Consider the following 12,943-nt stretch of genomic DNA (forward strand, 5'->3'; position numbering starts at 1 on the left):
CACACAGGTTACACCAACAGTATTAAGTACAGATGTTTAACTGATATATATTTAACATGTTTAACACACGTTATTTTATACATTTTATTTAATGTGTATATGAATTCACACACTTAGCTCATGACATAGAAGCTGTGTATTTGAGACGGACTATAACCAAAACTATTCTTTAGTCTCATCTACGTGGGAGTTTTTCATGGAGTCTTTTCCACTGTTGCTACCTGCAGTTCAGGGTTTATGCCTAGAAATAACAACTGGATCATTAAAAAAGAAAAAAAAAAAGAAGAGCACCTAGGCTGCGTTAAGACAGTGATGTACAGAGTTCCTGCACCACAATGTCCCCAAACCCTGCTCAGTATCGGTATCTGCAACTGCAGCTACAATCCCAACAAATAGAATATCTGTACTTTACCAATAGTTACCACTAGTGAAAGAGGTGGTAGCTGACAACTGTAGTAAAAATAACTTAAGTCTAGTAGTAACTATAGCATTAGAGGAAGTCTAACATTTCATGTAGTTGTCAAAAAAAAAACAAAACCACCCCATGAAACCATCACTGTCCAGGTGCTTTAAAAACAGACAACGCATACCAATAGGCAAAAAAACTATAATAAATAAAAAAGTTGTGTATTCTATAAAAGTGTTATAAAAGAGCATTTTCAAATGTTTCACATCTACATTTAAAGAATGTCCACACTTCCCTGCCTCTGGTTTACTGCCTGCTGCAGTTGTGACAGAATGCATTCATTCTGAACACTTCATTGTTTAAATGCATCCTTTTGATTTAACTTTTAATAGACTTGCTAAGCTCTTTAGTGATCTAACTAGCTAAACATTTCCAAAACCTTTGTTGTCAGAAGAGAACCATCACTAATTATAGACATTGTGGCACTGTCTGCAAGTATAAAAGCCTACACCCAATTTTGCCTGCTTCCTTTTTTTTTTTTTTTTAAACTTAAACACTTCTTGAAGAGACAAGCAGCAGCTATCAAATGTTCCAATTCCGAGTTGTTAAATACTTACAATTAACTATTTCATTTATAATACCATCACAGCTTACAAGCTATTTCTTTAGCAAAGATTACACAAGGAAGACAAGGAACTAGCTGGACTTCCAACACCTCTTTATGGGTTAAACTTTTATAGTTTACATTTACAAACTGCTGTACAAATAAGAAAACTTCCCAAACTTACAAGTTTTCTCATTTTTGCTTAACATGTCACATGCATACTCCAGGAACAGTTTAATTCGGGTGGGAGGAAGGAGGGGAGACCACATGCCACAGACAAGTGATTGGGGAGGTATCTGGACTGCAGCAATACTATTTTAGTGGTTCGGCCCATTTATTTACATGAATGGATTACACATGGTTCAGTAGCCTTGAGGTTATAGTTAACCAGAAAACAAAAAGGACCTTTTAAGTCATCATCGGATTAACTGAATATAAGATCAAGGGGTATGGAAATAACTACATCATTAGTGGCAGCTGGTGCCCAATGGAGTGGTTACACTACAGAACACCTATATGCACAGGATGGCCATTCCCTACCTCTCCCTCTCCCAACCCCAACACTAAAACAACAGTGAGCAGGACAGGTGAGAATGCTGTGGTGGAAGACTAAGGAAACTGCTTAGGGATGAACTTAGTACCTACCCACTCTATCCTCTCACAATCCTCTTGCTTTCAGATGATAAAACAGATATTTATTGTAAAAAATGGGATGGGATCTTTTAGCTCTCTCGACTGGGGACAAAAACAGATGCCTGCACACCTTTCATAGGGCACACCTTTCATAGATGAAACAAGTATATGCTTGCACAAAATCATCCTTTTGCACATGAAAGGTTTCCAAGGCTCTCAGAGTTTTTTCATAAGCACAGTAATCACATGAAAAACTGAAAGGTTAGTGTGTGATTTTCTTCCACTTCACACCCACAGTGGAGGTTGCTAGTACATGCTAAGTACAAAACAATGCCCTGGCCTTCTTCCCAACAAAATTTAGAAATGACAGGCTACAATCTGTCCTTATCCTAAGAGCAAAGAGAAGATAAGTTAGGACAATAAATGTAAGTCAGGCATTGGTTCTCCTCTCCACTAAGTATTTGTAGAACAAACAGAGATTAATAAATAAAGGTCAACGCTGTGCGTTTTTTAAACCAATGAAACTAATGTATGTTTTTCCTCTATTGCAATAAACCCAAGCATAAGTAGAGCCTGAAGCAACCTCAGCCACCAAAAAAACCCATTACTAAAAGTACCTACATACAGTAGCTGTCTTTCTTCTTTAAATACATAGGAAAGTAGGTAAACAAGACTTACAAGGTATAAGAACAGCAAATCTAGTCATCGGGTTACCAAGTTTTCTGGTGGTATCTTTCATATCCTCTAATATTTGATATTCTAATTTCCCAGATTTGAAGTTTGTTTCCCATGACCATTTACTTCTCACAGATATACTGGATAGCATACAAATGCAAGGGAATCTACTTGGGTATTTGTCAATGTAATCATTAGTACAAATACAAACTTGTATTATACAAGAGTACAAGCATCAAATTACGCAATACAAATTAAGAGGACAACTTGTCCAGACATGGTGGTAAGCAACCAGGTCACCTGATTGGGGTCCCAGCATAGTTTTGTATTAAGAATAGACCAAGACAAATCAGACCCTGTGCCATACCAGTTATCAGTAAATTTAAGCTCCACCACCAATAGGTAACTCAATATGAGAAAAGTACTTGCTTTGGGTTTTTTTCTTTGCACGTTTTGCTAATAGTAATCTGTTCTTTATACATCAATCAGCATGTTGTCAGATTTACAAAAGTAATCTGTACACGTGTAATTTGCAACATTAAGTGCTTGCTTCTAGATGCTTATTGCTACAACACTAGATCTTTCACATGACTCATTCAGAGTTGCATTTCATTTTTTTGTCAGGGTAGAAAAAATTGGGGGGGGGGGGTGAGGGGAGAGGAAAGAGGACCAACCCCTCCACAAACTTAAAAAAAAACCTACATGTGTGGGAGCTGGGGAAAAGAGTATTTGATCAAACAATATGGCTGGTAAATTATATAGTATTGTTTGGCTTAGCCTACAAAAAGCCTTAACTGAAACTGTTGACTTCTTGTCCATATGGTTTCTACAATAAATTTGTGGAGACAATCCCCAGATTAAAGGCAGCAAACTGCTTGGGCTTCTTTCATATATATATTCCTGGGACTTTGCTGGTGCCCAAACTCCTTTCTGACACCCTTTCCCTGTCACTTGTAGCATGTTGCCCCTCTGACAACAATATTGTTAGTAAGAGGTAGTTGAGACAAAGCTCTATTTTGCTTCTATTCTACCAAGGTAAAAAAGGTATTCTACCAAACTACATGCACATAGTTAAATTGAATACTTAGTACTGAAATTCTAAAAGATTCCACTCAGCCGATTACACAGATCTTGACATGGTCCCCATACATTTAAAAATAAGCAGCAAAAGAAGAAGAGAGATTAACATTAAAATGCTCATTAAGATTTGGAGTCAGCATCCACTGAAACCAAGATAGATGACCTTTACTTAGAGCTATTGCTTTTAAGTGCACAGCCTGTTCACACTCAGACAGGTCTTCCAACACTGAAGCTTAGATTCTGGAGCACAAAGTGGCGCCTTCCAAAACAGGGGTAGGCAAAATGCGGCCTGCCAGGCCATTCTATCCGGCTGCGGAGCCCATAAAAAAAATGTAGAAAATTAATATTAATCTGTCCCTGGTTGCCTGTCATGCGGCCTTCGATGGCTTGGCGAAACTCAGTAAGTGGCCCTCCGCCCGAAATAACTGCCCACCCCTGTTCTAAAACCATCAGGTGGTCAGCTGGAAATCATCTGGTCGCATCTCTAGCACAAGATTGGATCATTAGAAACAGGGCAGGCAGATTCTGCAACAAAGTCTGTTACGCTTCTGTACTGCCGACAGATACCTAGGCTCCACCAACTCTTCAGGGCAAGAACCTTCTCTTCCTGTTTTGTACAACTCAAAACAAATAGTTCACAATCAAAAGGTTTCCTTTAAGCTTGAGCTGCCAGATCACAAAAAACAGTGTGTGGGACAGTCTATCCCTGTCTGAGCAGCTCTGACTGAGACTTTTTTTGAGAACAAAGCTGATAAGCATTGTATCTTAGGCAACACTGTGCTGAAAAGTTTTGCGCCAAATAATAATCTGTGTAAGGTTCAGGTTAAGCAAAATAAGTCAACTGTCTTCTTAGTCTCTTCTGCCTTCTAAACTTGAATTAAAAATAGTTTTTAACTTGTTCTCTCACCCTTCAATTACAGCAGTTTTAGGATATTTTACATTCAAAAATACTGAAGCAGCAGTGGTGGATGTGGAAATCTTACTTCAGGTATTATGTAATGCCATTGTGTTTTGTTATTCATAAGCCATTGCAGCACATCAGGCTGATTCACATTAGAGATTAACAGGAATACCTGACAAGATGCATCATGTCTGTTGTATGGTCAGTATGGAGCCATTAGTGTGTGACGGGTTTAAGTGCAAAGCATTTTAAAAGAAACATCCGTAGTAGCACATTTTAAAAGAATTAAATACAATAGCAAGGCTACATTTAAAATAGAAAATGAATTTTGTTGCAAAAAGTTAGATACAGTATATAAAGGCTTTTAGACTTGCTTCAATTTGTTGGGAAAACAATTCTCAGCTTGGAGAGAATTTCAGTTTAGCGATCTTTCAATTTTGTAACAAGTACAAAACGTACCATAGCTAAATATGCATCTGCTTGCTACTAATGCTTTTTGAAAAATGCTCAATTTAGATGTAGGGGGGAAATGTGGGAAGAATGGCAGGATAGCACACACATTAAAGACTCTATTTACCAAATCCAAAAAATGCTAGTCAGGACAATCTTTTTTACAATAACATTTTAAAATTAGTGACCCTTCATTTCATATGCATTTATGGCACCCAGTTTTATTCTATAATGTAAACCAAACTGAAAAGCCTTCACACTCTTGGGTATACCAGTATGTATATGCAATTTTGTGCCCTCTGCCACAGCCACCCAAAAGCCACCTAATACCAAAGATACTGAAAATAAAATTCCAAAATCAGTGCACATTTTCTAAATCCCTACAATATACAAAAAAAAATTAAAAAATAAAAAAAAAATTGTCTGCTGCTTTAAATCTTCCTAAAAGACCAAAAAATCCCCTGAGTGGGGTGGGTGAGGGAAAATCACAAAAACCCGGGTCAGCAGACCACTTCAGTGGCTTGGCACCATCCATCAAGGTTCACTGTACTCAGTTGTGGACTATATCCAAAAAGGTAGCAGCTACCTTGAGAAAACATTCTCCACTATAAAAAGAGAAATAGTTCTGTATACAAACCTATCCATTAAAAGGAGCAGGGAGGGTGCTGCCATAACTTCTGTTGCTGATTTAATTCAAAGTCAACTGCTGGCCTTGAAATGTCTCACAATCCTCTCATAGTCAAATCCATACAGTTTTAATGTTCTACCTTCAAAGATGCTTTTGAAAGTAAATACTGTGGGACTCAAGGATCTCTGTCTGTAAGAAGGGCCACTGTATCAACAGGAAAAAGGGCGGGCTCAGGCTGTGTAGCTGTCAGTGGGTGGGGTCAAATTAGGTAATTACTTACCCCTGGACACGTGTGTGAAGGCTCAAATTACAGCCTCCCTTCCCAGCAGGTGCATGATACTGAATCCATACAGTTCCCAATTCCTCGAATTCCCAAGCCAAATTTGTTAACTGCAGTATCACAGAACTGGACTCCAAGACCCATGTGCACAATGGGCAGTTCATTTTATTTTAAAAGCAGCACAACTGAGGTTTACTCAGCTAGGTTATGTAAATCCCTGCTTCCAGGTATTCCATACCTTTCATCAAGTTGCGTATTTTTGCCAGAAATGCTGGTCTGGATACTAAACATTGCAGTAGCAATCATTCATGGGGATTGCGATTCAGTTTCTCTTCTGAAATACCCCATGAGAAATACAGGGCATTTATACATGTGCTCTGGAGGGCAGGGAGGGAGGCTTTTAATTGGAGAAGCTCCAAGAACCACTTTAATTAAAGCACCTGGAGCATCACATGCATCAACATCTCTGAGCTGAAAAATGGCAGCAGAGGTGCTTTAACTACAGCTTGTTCCGCAAGCTTTAGTTAAAGCGCCCCCACTGCCATTTTTCAGCATGCGGCCACTGATACATGTGATGCTGGAGAATGCTGGAGTGTAGTAATTACCACGCTTCAGCAGACTCAATTAATCAAGTCTGCTCCGACACATTGGAATTACAGTGCATTGGAGCAGCCTTACTGCTCATCTATAGGCACCCACATAAGTCCATTTGCGTGAGTGTGAGTTGTCCATCCCCCCCTTCTCAGTACTTAAAATTAAAAGTACTATAGTTTTACTCTAGGTTTTACAAAAAGCAAAGGAGGAAGGATCCACTGCAAGTGGAAATGTAACACGTTATGTGTTTTAGAACATATGAAATGCACACACACAGAATATGCTCCATGCAACGAAACAATCATTCCAATGCTGAAAGAAGAGCTTTATACTTTTTCATAGACATAACTGAATGTAAATGAGCACTGTCAATCTTCAGACTCTCAAGTCAGTATAGATACAAGGTTATAATGAAGGCTACACCTTAATATTAAACTGGCAACCCTGATTCTCTTTCACAGTTAATTGTACTTTGTTACTGTTAAGGTGTGGGGGGGGGGGGGGGGGGGGGGGGAGCGATTTCCACTGGAACAAGGTATCTGTTCTACTCTCACCCTTTTAGCACTTTTCTAAATCCTGTCCATAGCTACTGTCACACCCCAGAGGTCAGCAAGATTGAGCTCTACGTAGTTTCAGCAGTGTTTCTGCAGCTGACAGCTTTGCCTGTTCCAGGATGCAAGGAGCTGGACCCTGGCCAGGCACCCTGGAGCTACGCCTACACCACAGCCAGGTGATAGGAGGAAGTGAGACACTGAGGTGTCTGTGACCACGTCATAACATCGCCTTCCTTCAGATGAGAGCTGGATTGTTCCCCATTTGCAGCTCCAAGAGTTGCTAACCATTGTTACATGCTAACTAATCACAGCCTCCCTATCCTGTCCTAATATTTACTTGGAGTAGATTCTCATATTTAAGATGCTTTTCATTTGACTTACTAATAATTACTCATCAGGGTCATCTCCATCTTTCCTAGATTTAAAGAGAGCGCTGCAAAATCAGCACCGCGCTTATACCACAGGATTCCAGTCATAGTTAGCTCATCAGCAAAGGGGCAAAAATGGCATGAGCACACACTGGAGTAGAAAGACCTGAAGAGCCTAATATTTCTTGATGACCAGCTACTACAATTTCCTTCAACCTATTAACCTTGTAAGCTCAAAAAAATCTATCAAACAATCAATCAAGTAAACTGCCTTGCCAGTGTAAATCATTGCCCACTGACCAGAGGGCAGCCTATGTACACGAGGGACTTTACACTGCATCACCACACACTACTTTCTCCTGGCCGGCCCCCCACCTTCTTCTCTCCCAACCCCCATCTTTTCTACACCGTATCCTTTTCCTCACCCCTTCTATCTCAGGATAGGAAGATGTAGTATATTAGGACTTCTTACACAAATAATACTGGAAACAGGCATGTAAGCTGTCACTAGGGTGGTGGCAACATGCTGCAAGGGGAAAGAGCAAAGAGTAGCATGGGAAGTGGAAGAGACAAAAACCACCACCACATGCCCAGGAGGACATAGCAGGGCAGGGGCGGGCAATTATTTTGGCTGGAGGGTTGCTTAATGAGTTTTGGTGAGCTGTCAAAGGCAGCCCTACCCCTTGACAAGTATCCCACCACTTGATCACTATCTTGGGACCAGAAATCCCACCCCTGACCCCTAAATCTTATCACCAGAAGTGCCTCCCTTTGCCCCCAGGAGTACTCCTTTTGGGAGGGGGCTTTGCCATCCTGGAACCAGAAAAAAAATCATACACTAAAAATCAAACATCTACTATATTTTAATCTTATTTCAAAAAACATTTTTGCCCTGATTTATGTGCATTTGCATAGTATATATAGAGGTGACTGCATAATAGCTCAAAATAAAGTCTTACTCTTGTATATTGTGTGTGGAGGAGGGTATGAACGTGTGTGGGGTTTATAGGGGGTATGTGACAGGGACTGGGTATGGGGTGGGGTGTGCTTGTGGGCCCCCACACCCCTCCATGGTGCACAGCCCCTGCCAGCAGCAGCAGCAGTAGGCGGTCCCTCAGGGTGCTCATGGTCCGTGGCAGACAGAGCTAACCAGCTGTCGTTCTAGGAGCCATCAGGCCAGGCCAGCTCCATGCCACCAGGTTGGGTTCCCGGCACTGCAGCTGAAAGCCATGGGAGCCACGTGCAATTGGGAAGGGCCGGGGCAGACGGGCTCTGTGCCTCCACATGCAGCTCCTGGCTAAAGTACTGGGAGTCCCATGTGGAGGCATGGAACCAGCCCAACCTGGTGACGCGTGGCTTCCCACAGGCTCCTGGCTCTCCAACTGGTGGGCTCTGGCTGCTGCAGGCCATGAGCACCCCAAGGGCCCGCTACCTGCTGCTGGTGGCAAGGGCTGTAAGCCATTGGAGAGACTTGGGGGTGGGGGCAGAATCCCCCACAAGCACACCCTACCATACCCACACACACAACCCTCCCTATACACACACATGCACAGCCCCCACTGTTAGCAGCAGCTGGAAATGGACCCTCGGGGTACTCATGGTCCAGGGCAGGCAGAGTACCAGAAGCCACGGGGTCCCACACACTATCAAGCTGGACCAGCTCCATGCCTCCATGTGCGATTACTGGCACTCCAGCCAGGAGCCACATGTGGAGTCACAGAGGCCACCTGGTCCAGCCTGATGGCATGTGGCTCCTGCAGCTCACAGCTGCTGTGCTGGAAGCCACATGTAGCGGCATAGAGCCGGCTTGGCCCAGCCTGGCCCAATGGCCAGCTACAGTGCTGACAGACCCACCCAGTGGCATGGAGCCAGCCTGGCCTGGATGGATCGTGCACAGCTCCCCACTGGAGTGCTAGGAGCCCTGCACCATCAGGCCAGGCTGGCTCTGTACCTCCACATGGGATTCCCAGCACTCCAGCAGGGAGCTGGGAGGCACAGAGCATGTGGAGGCACACAGCTGCCCCAGCACAGCTCTATGGTAGGCAGCTCCCAGATGCAGTGCCAGGAACCCTATGTGGTGGCATGGAGCCAACCCAGCTTGGCTCAATGGTGCATGGCTCCTGACTGGAGTGCTGGGAGCTCCACGTGGTGGCATGGAGCACGCATGGGTCCTGTGGCTCCTGGCTGCAGTGCTGGGAGCTGCACATGATTGGGCTGGGCCAGCTCTGTGCTGCCACAGGTGGAGGCACAGAGCTGGCGCAGCCCACTGGCACACTGCTCCCTGTGGCTCCCAGGCAGTGTCCCAGGAGTTGCATATGCAGCGTGGAGCAAGGCAATCGCCCACGGCTCCCCCAGTTCCCCCAAATTTCTCCCAGTGGAAATCCCTGGGGCCCTTACTTTAACTTTCACTTGTAGGGAGAGAGGGCTGGGAATAGCCACAAGGTCGCCAGGCAGAAGCCTCTGCCTGGTAAAAGCTTCCTGTCTCCAGCCCTCTACCTTGGGGTCAGGGCAGGTGGGTCAGGCCAGGCTGGGGTGGGAGTTGGCTGCTTAGCAACAGGAGCCTGAGCTGCTGCACCTTCTGCAGCCAGTGCCTCTGAAAGCCTGGACCTCCCACCGGCTTTCAGGGGGCAGCTGCAGGTCACTAGTAACTGTCTTCTGGAGGGGTCCCGCAGGCTGGATAGAAAAGGCCCAGTGGGCCCCATCTGGTCCATGGTTTGTATTTTGCCAGCCCCTGTAGTAGGGTGTTAATTCTGACTCCTTGTTCAGAATTATGTAGCAGACTGTCCAGCTCCTACTGCAACCTTGAATGAACTTATTTGAACTTTGTTATATGCACCTTGAAAACCCTAGAAGGGGCTTTTGGAGTCCTTGCTTAGACTGAAAGAGAGACGCCTAACTGTGAGAGGACGGCTGCAAAAGGTGCAGTAAGTGGCAGAGCAGTGATGGGATTTCTGTTTCATATTCTAATAGACTGCCGGGTACATTCAGCAAGTAGCAATAGTACGTTACACCCAAACCAAGGAATGATCTACCTGCCTGTGCAAATGATAGGCCTGTTTCACTGATAGCAATGGATTCTGGACAAAACCCTTGCTCATAGGTTGGAAAAATTACTCAGATTATTCAAGTAATTCAAGTCAGATTTATGGCATGGATCAGACAATTCATCCCTTTACTTCACTACTGAAGTACACAAAGGAACTTTTGGCAGCAGTACTATTAAACATTGAGAAGAAATCCTTCAATAGTAAGAATACCCTGAAAGATTTCCAAGGTATTAAAAGAACAGGATTCAACAATTAGCTTCTGAATGGGATAAACTGCTTCATGCTAACCCTTTCTCCTGAGGAATCAGACTTCAGATACATGTTTCAGAGCCATTCATTAGAGAAGAACAAGTCAGGACTGCCCATTATTCCTGCTGCTCCTTGACATTTTGCTGGAACTGCAGGCACTGGCAACCTGCAGCTGTGCCAATATAACAGGTATCAGAACTACTCGCACAGAATTGAGGATGTTGTTACATGCAGCAATTCTGCTCTCAAACCCAACAACTTCAGTGAGTTTAAATCATGTTTGAACTCTTGTCTGGATACAATATTAACTGGCACAGAGAGGTGTGGAGATTAACTAAACACACATACCAGACCTTGCTTAATTAGCGGAATGTCCAAGGGTGGCCAATGTCATTAAAGTAACTAGGAATTCTAATCCCCAGAGATTTAAAGCAAACAGTTAAAATCAATTTAGACCTGATTATGATAAAAAGCACTAATGATCAAGGTAAATGGGAAAACCCCTGCCTTAGCCTTCAAGTAAAAAATTAACTTCAAAATTAACTTCAAAATCTACACTACTAATATCGGTATAGGTGCTTAGGTAAACCTATCAGTATTAGAGGTGCACTGATACATTGGTCCAATATCAAATTGGTACTGATATAAAGAAAACTGGCTGTATCGAATATCGACCCAATGGGGCCAATAATTTGGCCAATAAATGCCTGTGCTGCACACAGCTGCAGCGCAGCACTCAGGGAGTGAAGAGCAGAGCCCAGCAGCCAGGAGAGCTGCCTCCAGCTGGTAAATCTGGTGTGGTAGAAGGGAAGGGGGGAGGGATGGACCATGGGGAGGAGGCCAGATCAACACCCCCCGGTGAGGGAGGGGGCAGGGGCTAACCAGGCAGGCCCAGTGGTGGGGGCAGAACCACGGGGGGGGGTCTGTCACTGCTTGCACAGGGAGGGGGCATTTGCCCCATGGATCTGCACAGGGCGGGGTCTGGGCTCAGAGCAAGTGCTGGCAGCACTGGGAGGAAGCTGCATCCACCCCCAATTTCACTACTGCTCCACTCCCAGCGCCGCCGTTGCCAGCCACCCAGCACAGCTCCGGCTCAACACTCTGCCTCCACCCACGTGCAGGGAAGAGCTAGGGCTGTGCCGGGCAGCTGACAACAGTGGCACTGGGAGCGGAGAAGCGGCAAAATTTGGAGTGGATGCAGCATCCTCCCAGCGTCACCGGCACCCACTCCTCCCCGAGAAGAGCCCCACACAGCCCCAGCTGCAGCCTGCCTCACTCTGTGCAGATCTGGGGGGCACACACCCTCCCCCATGCTCTCCCAGGGTGCAAGAAGTGACAGGAGCTGCCCCCCCCCCCCAATGGACTATGGCTCTGCCCCCCCTCACCCAGGCAGCACCTGCCCCTGCACCCTCCCTCACCACAGGGGGCACTGATCTACCCCCCCATGCCCCTACCCTCCTACCTCCTCTTCCACCATACTGGACTTATCAGATGTAGGCAGCTGTATCAGAAATCGGATCGGTATCAGCCAATATGCCTCCTGAAATATCAGCTATCAGTATCGGCCCCAAAAATCTATCAGTGCACCCCAATCAGTATAGGTATTTCATATTTTTTCTAGAGTGCCGGGAGATGCATGTGGCTGCAGCTGGGTGGGAGCACAGACCATGGGGCTGGCAAAAGCATCGAGGCCATACCCAGAGGGGTGGCGGGAATGCAGAGCTTGGATAGGTAGGGTGTGGGTCTGGCGTTTGTGGGGTGTGAGAGACCCCCGGGGACCCCTCCCCATGCACCACACCACCCCCCATAGCGCACAGCCACCGGTGCTGGCAGCAGCAGGCAGCGGGCCCTCAGGGCGCTCATGGCCCATGAAGGCATAGCCACCTGGCGGTGCCAGGCCAGCCTGCCTCTGCTGCACAGGGCTCTCTGTGCTGCATATACAGCTTCCAGCACTTGCATGTTACCAGGAGGAAGCTCGGCACAATGAAGCCAACTGCCTTCCCCACTCCCTGCTACCACATGCAAGTACTGGGACTCCACTGGGAAGCAGGGGATGGGGCCCCCCCCTCCACTTCTGGCAGAGTCCCAGCAGCTGCACGTGGCAGCAGGGAGCGGGGCCAAGCTGCCAGCTCCATTGTGCAGGGCCTCCCCCCAGTGGCACACAAGTGCCTGGAGCTGCACGTGCATTATAGGGAGCCCGGTGCAATAGAAGCACAGAAAAATTAGGTTTGGAGGAGACCCCAGGAGGTCATCTAGTCCAATCCCCTGCTCATATCAGGACCATCCCTAAACAGATCATCCCAGCCAAAGTTTGATCTAGCCAGGTCTTAAAAACCTCCAAGGATGGAGCTTCTACCACCTCTCTGGGTAGCCTGTTCCAGTGGATTGTTCCTTATTTTAAATCTATTAAAGACTCACACCCCAATTATAAGAGAGCACATCACATACTTTCCAACTACAACACAGCCTACTAA

At 45.5% G+C, this 12,943-nt stretch overlaps 1 protein-coding gene across 8 annotated transcripts in view; it reads right to left on the minus strand.

Annotated features, from left to right (window-relative positions):
- TBC1D14 (TBC1 domain family member 14) overlaps window positions 1-12,943 on the minus strand; it is a 113,891-nt gene that overhangs the window by 80,208 nt on the left and 20,740 nt on the right. The window contains exon 1 of one of the 8 annotated variants that reach the window (XM_019479442.2): window positions 5,387-5,483. The exons of the other annotated variants lie outside the window; for them this stretch is intronic. Within the exon in view, the coding sequence (XP_019334987.2) occupies window positions 5,387-5,421 (35 nt within the window). The 5' untranslated portion in view covers window positions 5,422-5,483. Of the gene's footprint in view, window positions 1-5,386; window positions 5,484-12,943 lie in introns of those variants that run through there. 8 annotated transcript variants of the gene reach the window in all.

This window comes from Alligator mississippiensis, chromosome 2 (assembly GCF_030867095.1).
Source record: "Alligator mississippiensis isolate rAllMis1 chromosome 2, rAllMis1, whole genome shotgun sequence".
Classification (NCBI taxonomy): Eukaryota; Metazoa; Chordata; order Crocodylia; family Alligatoridae; genus Alligator; species Alligator mississippiensis.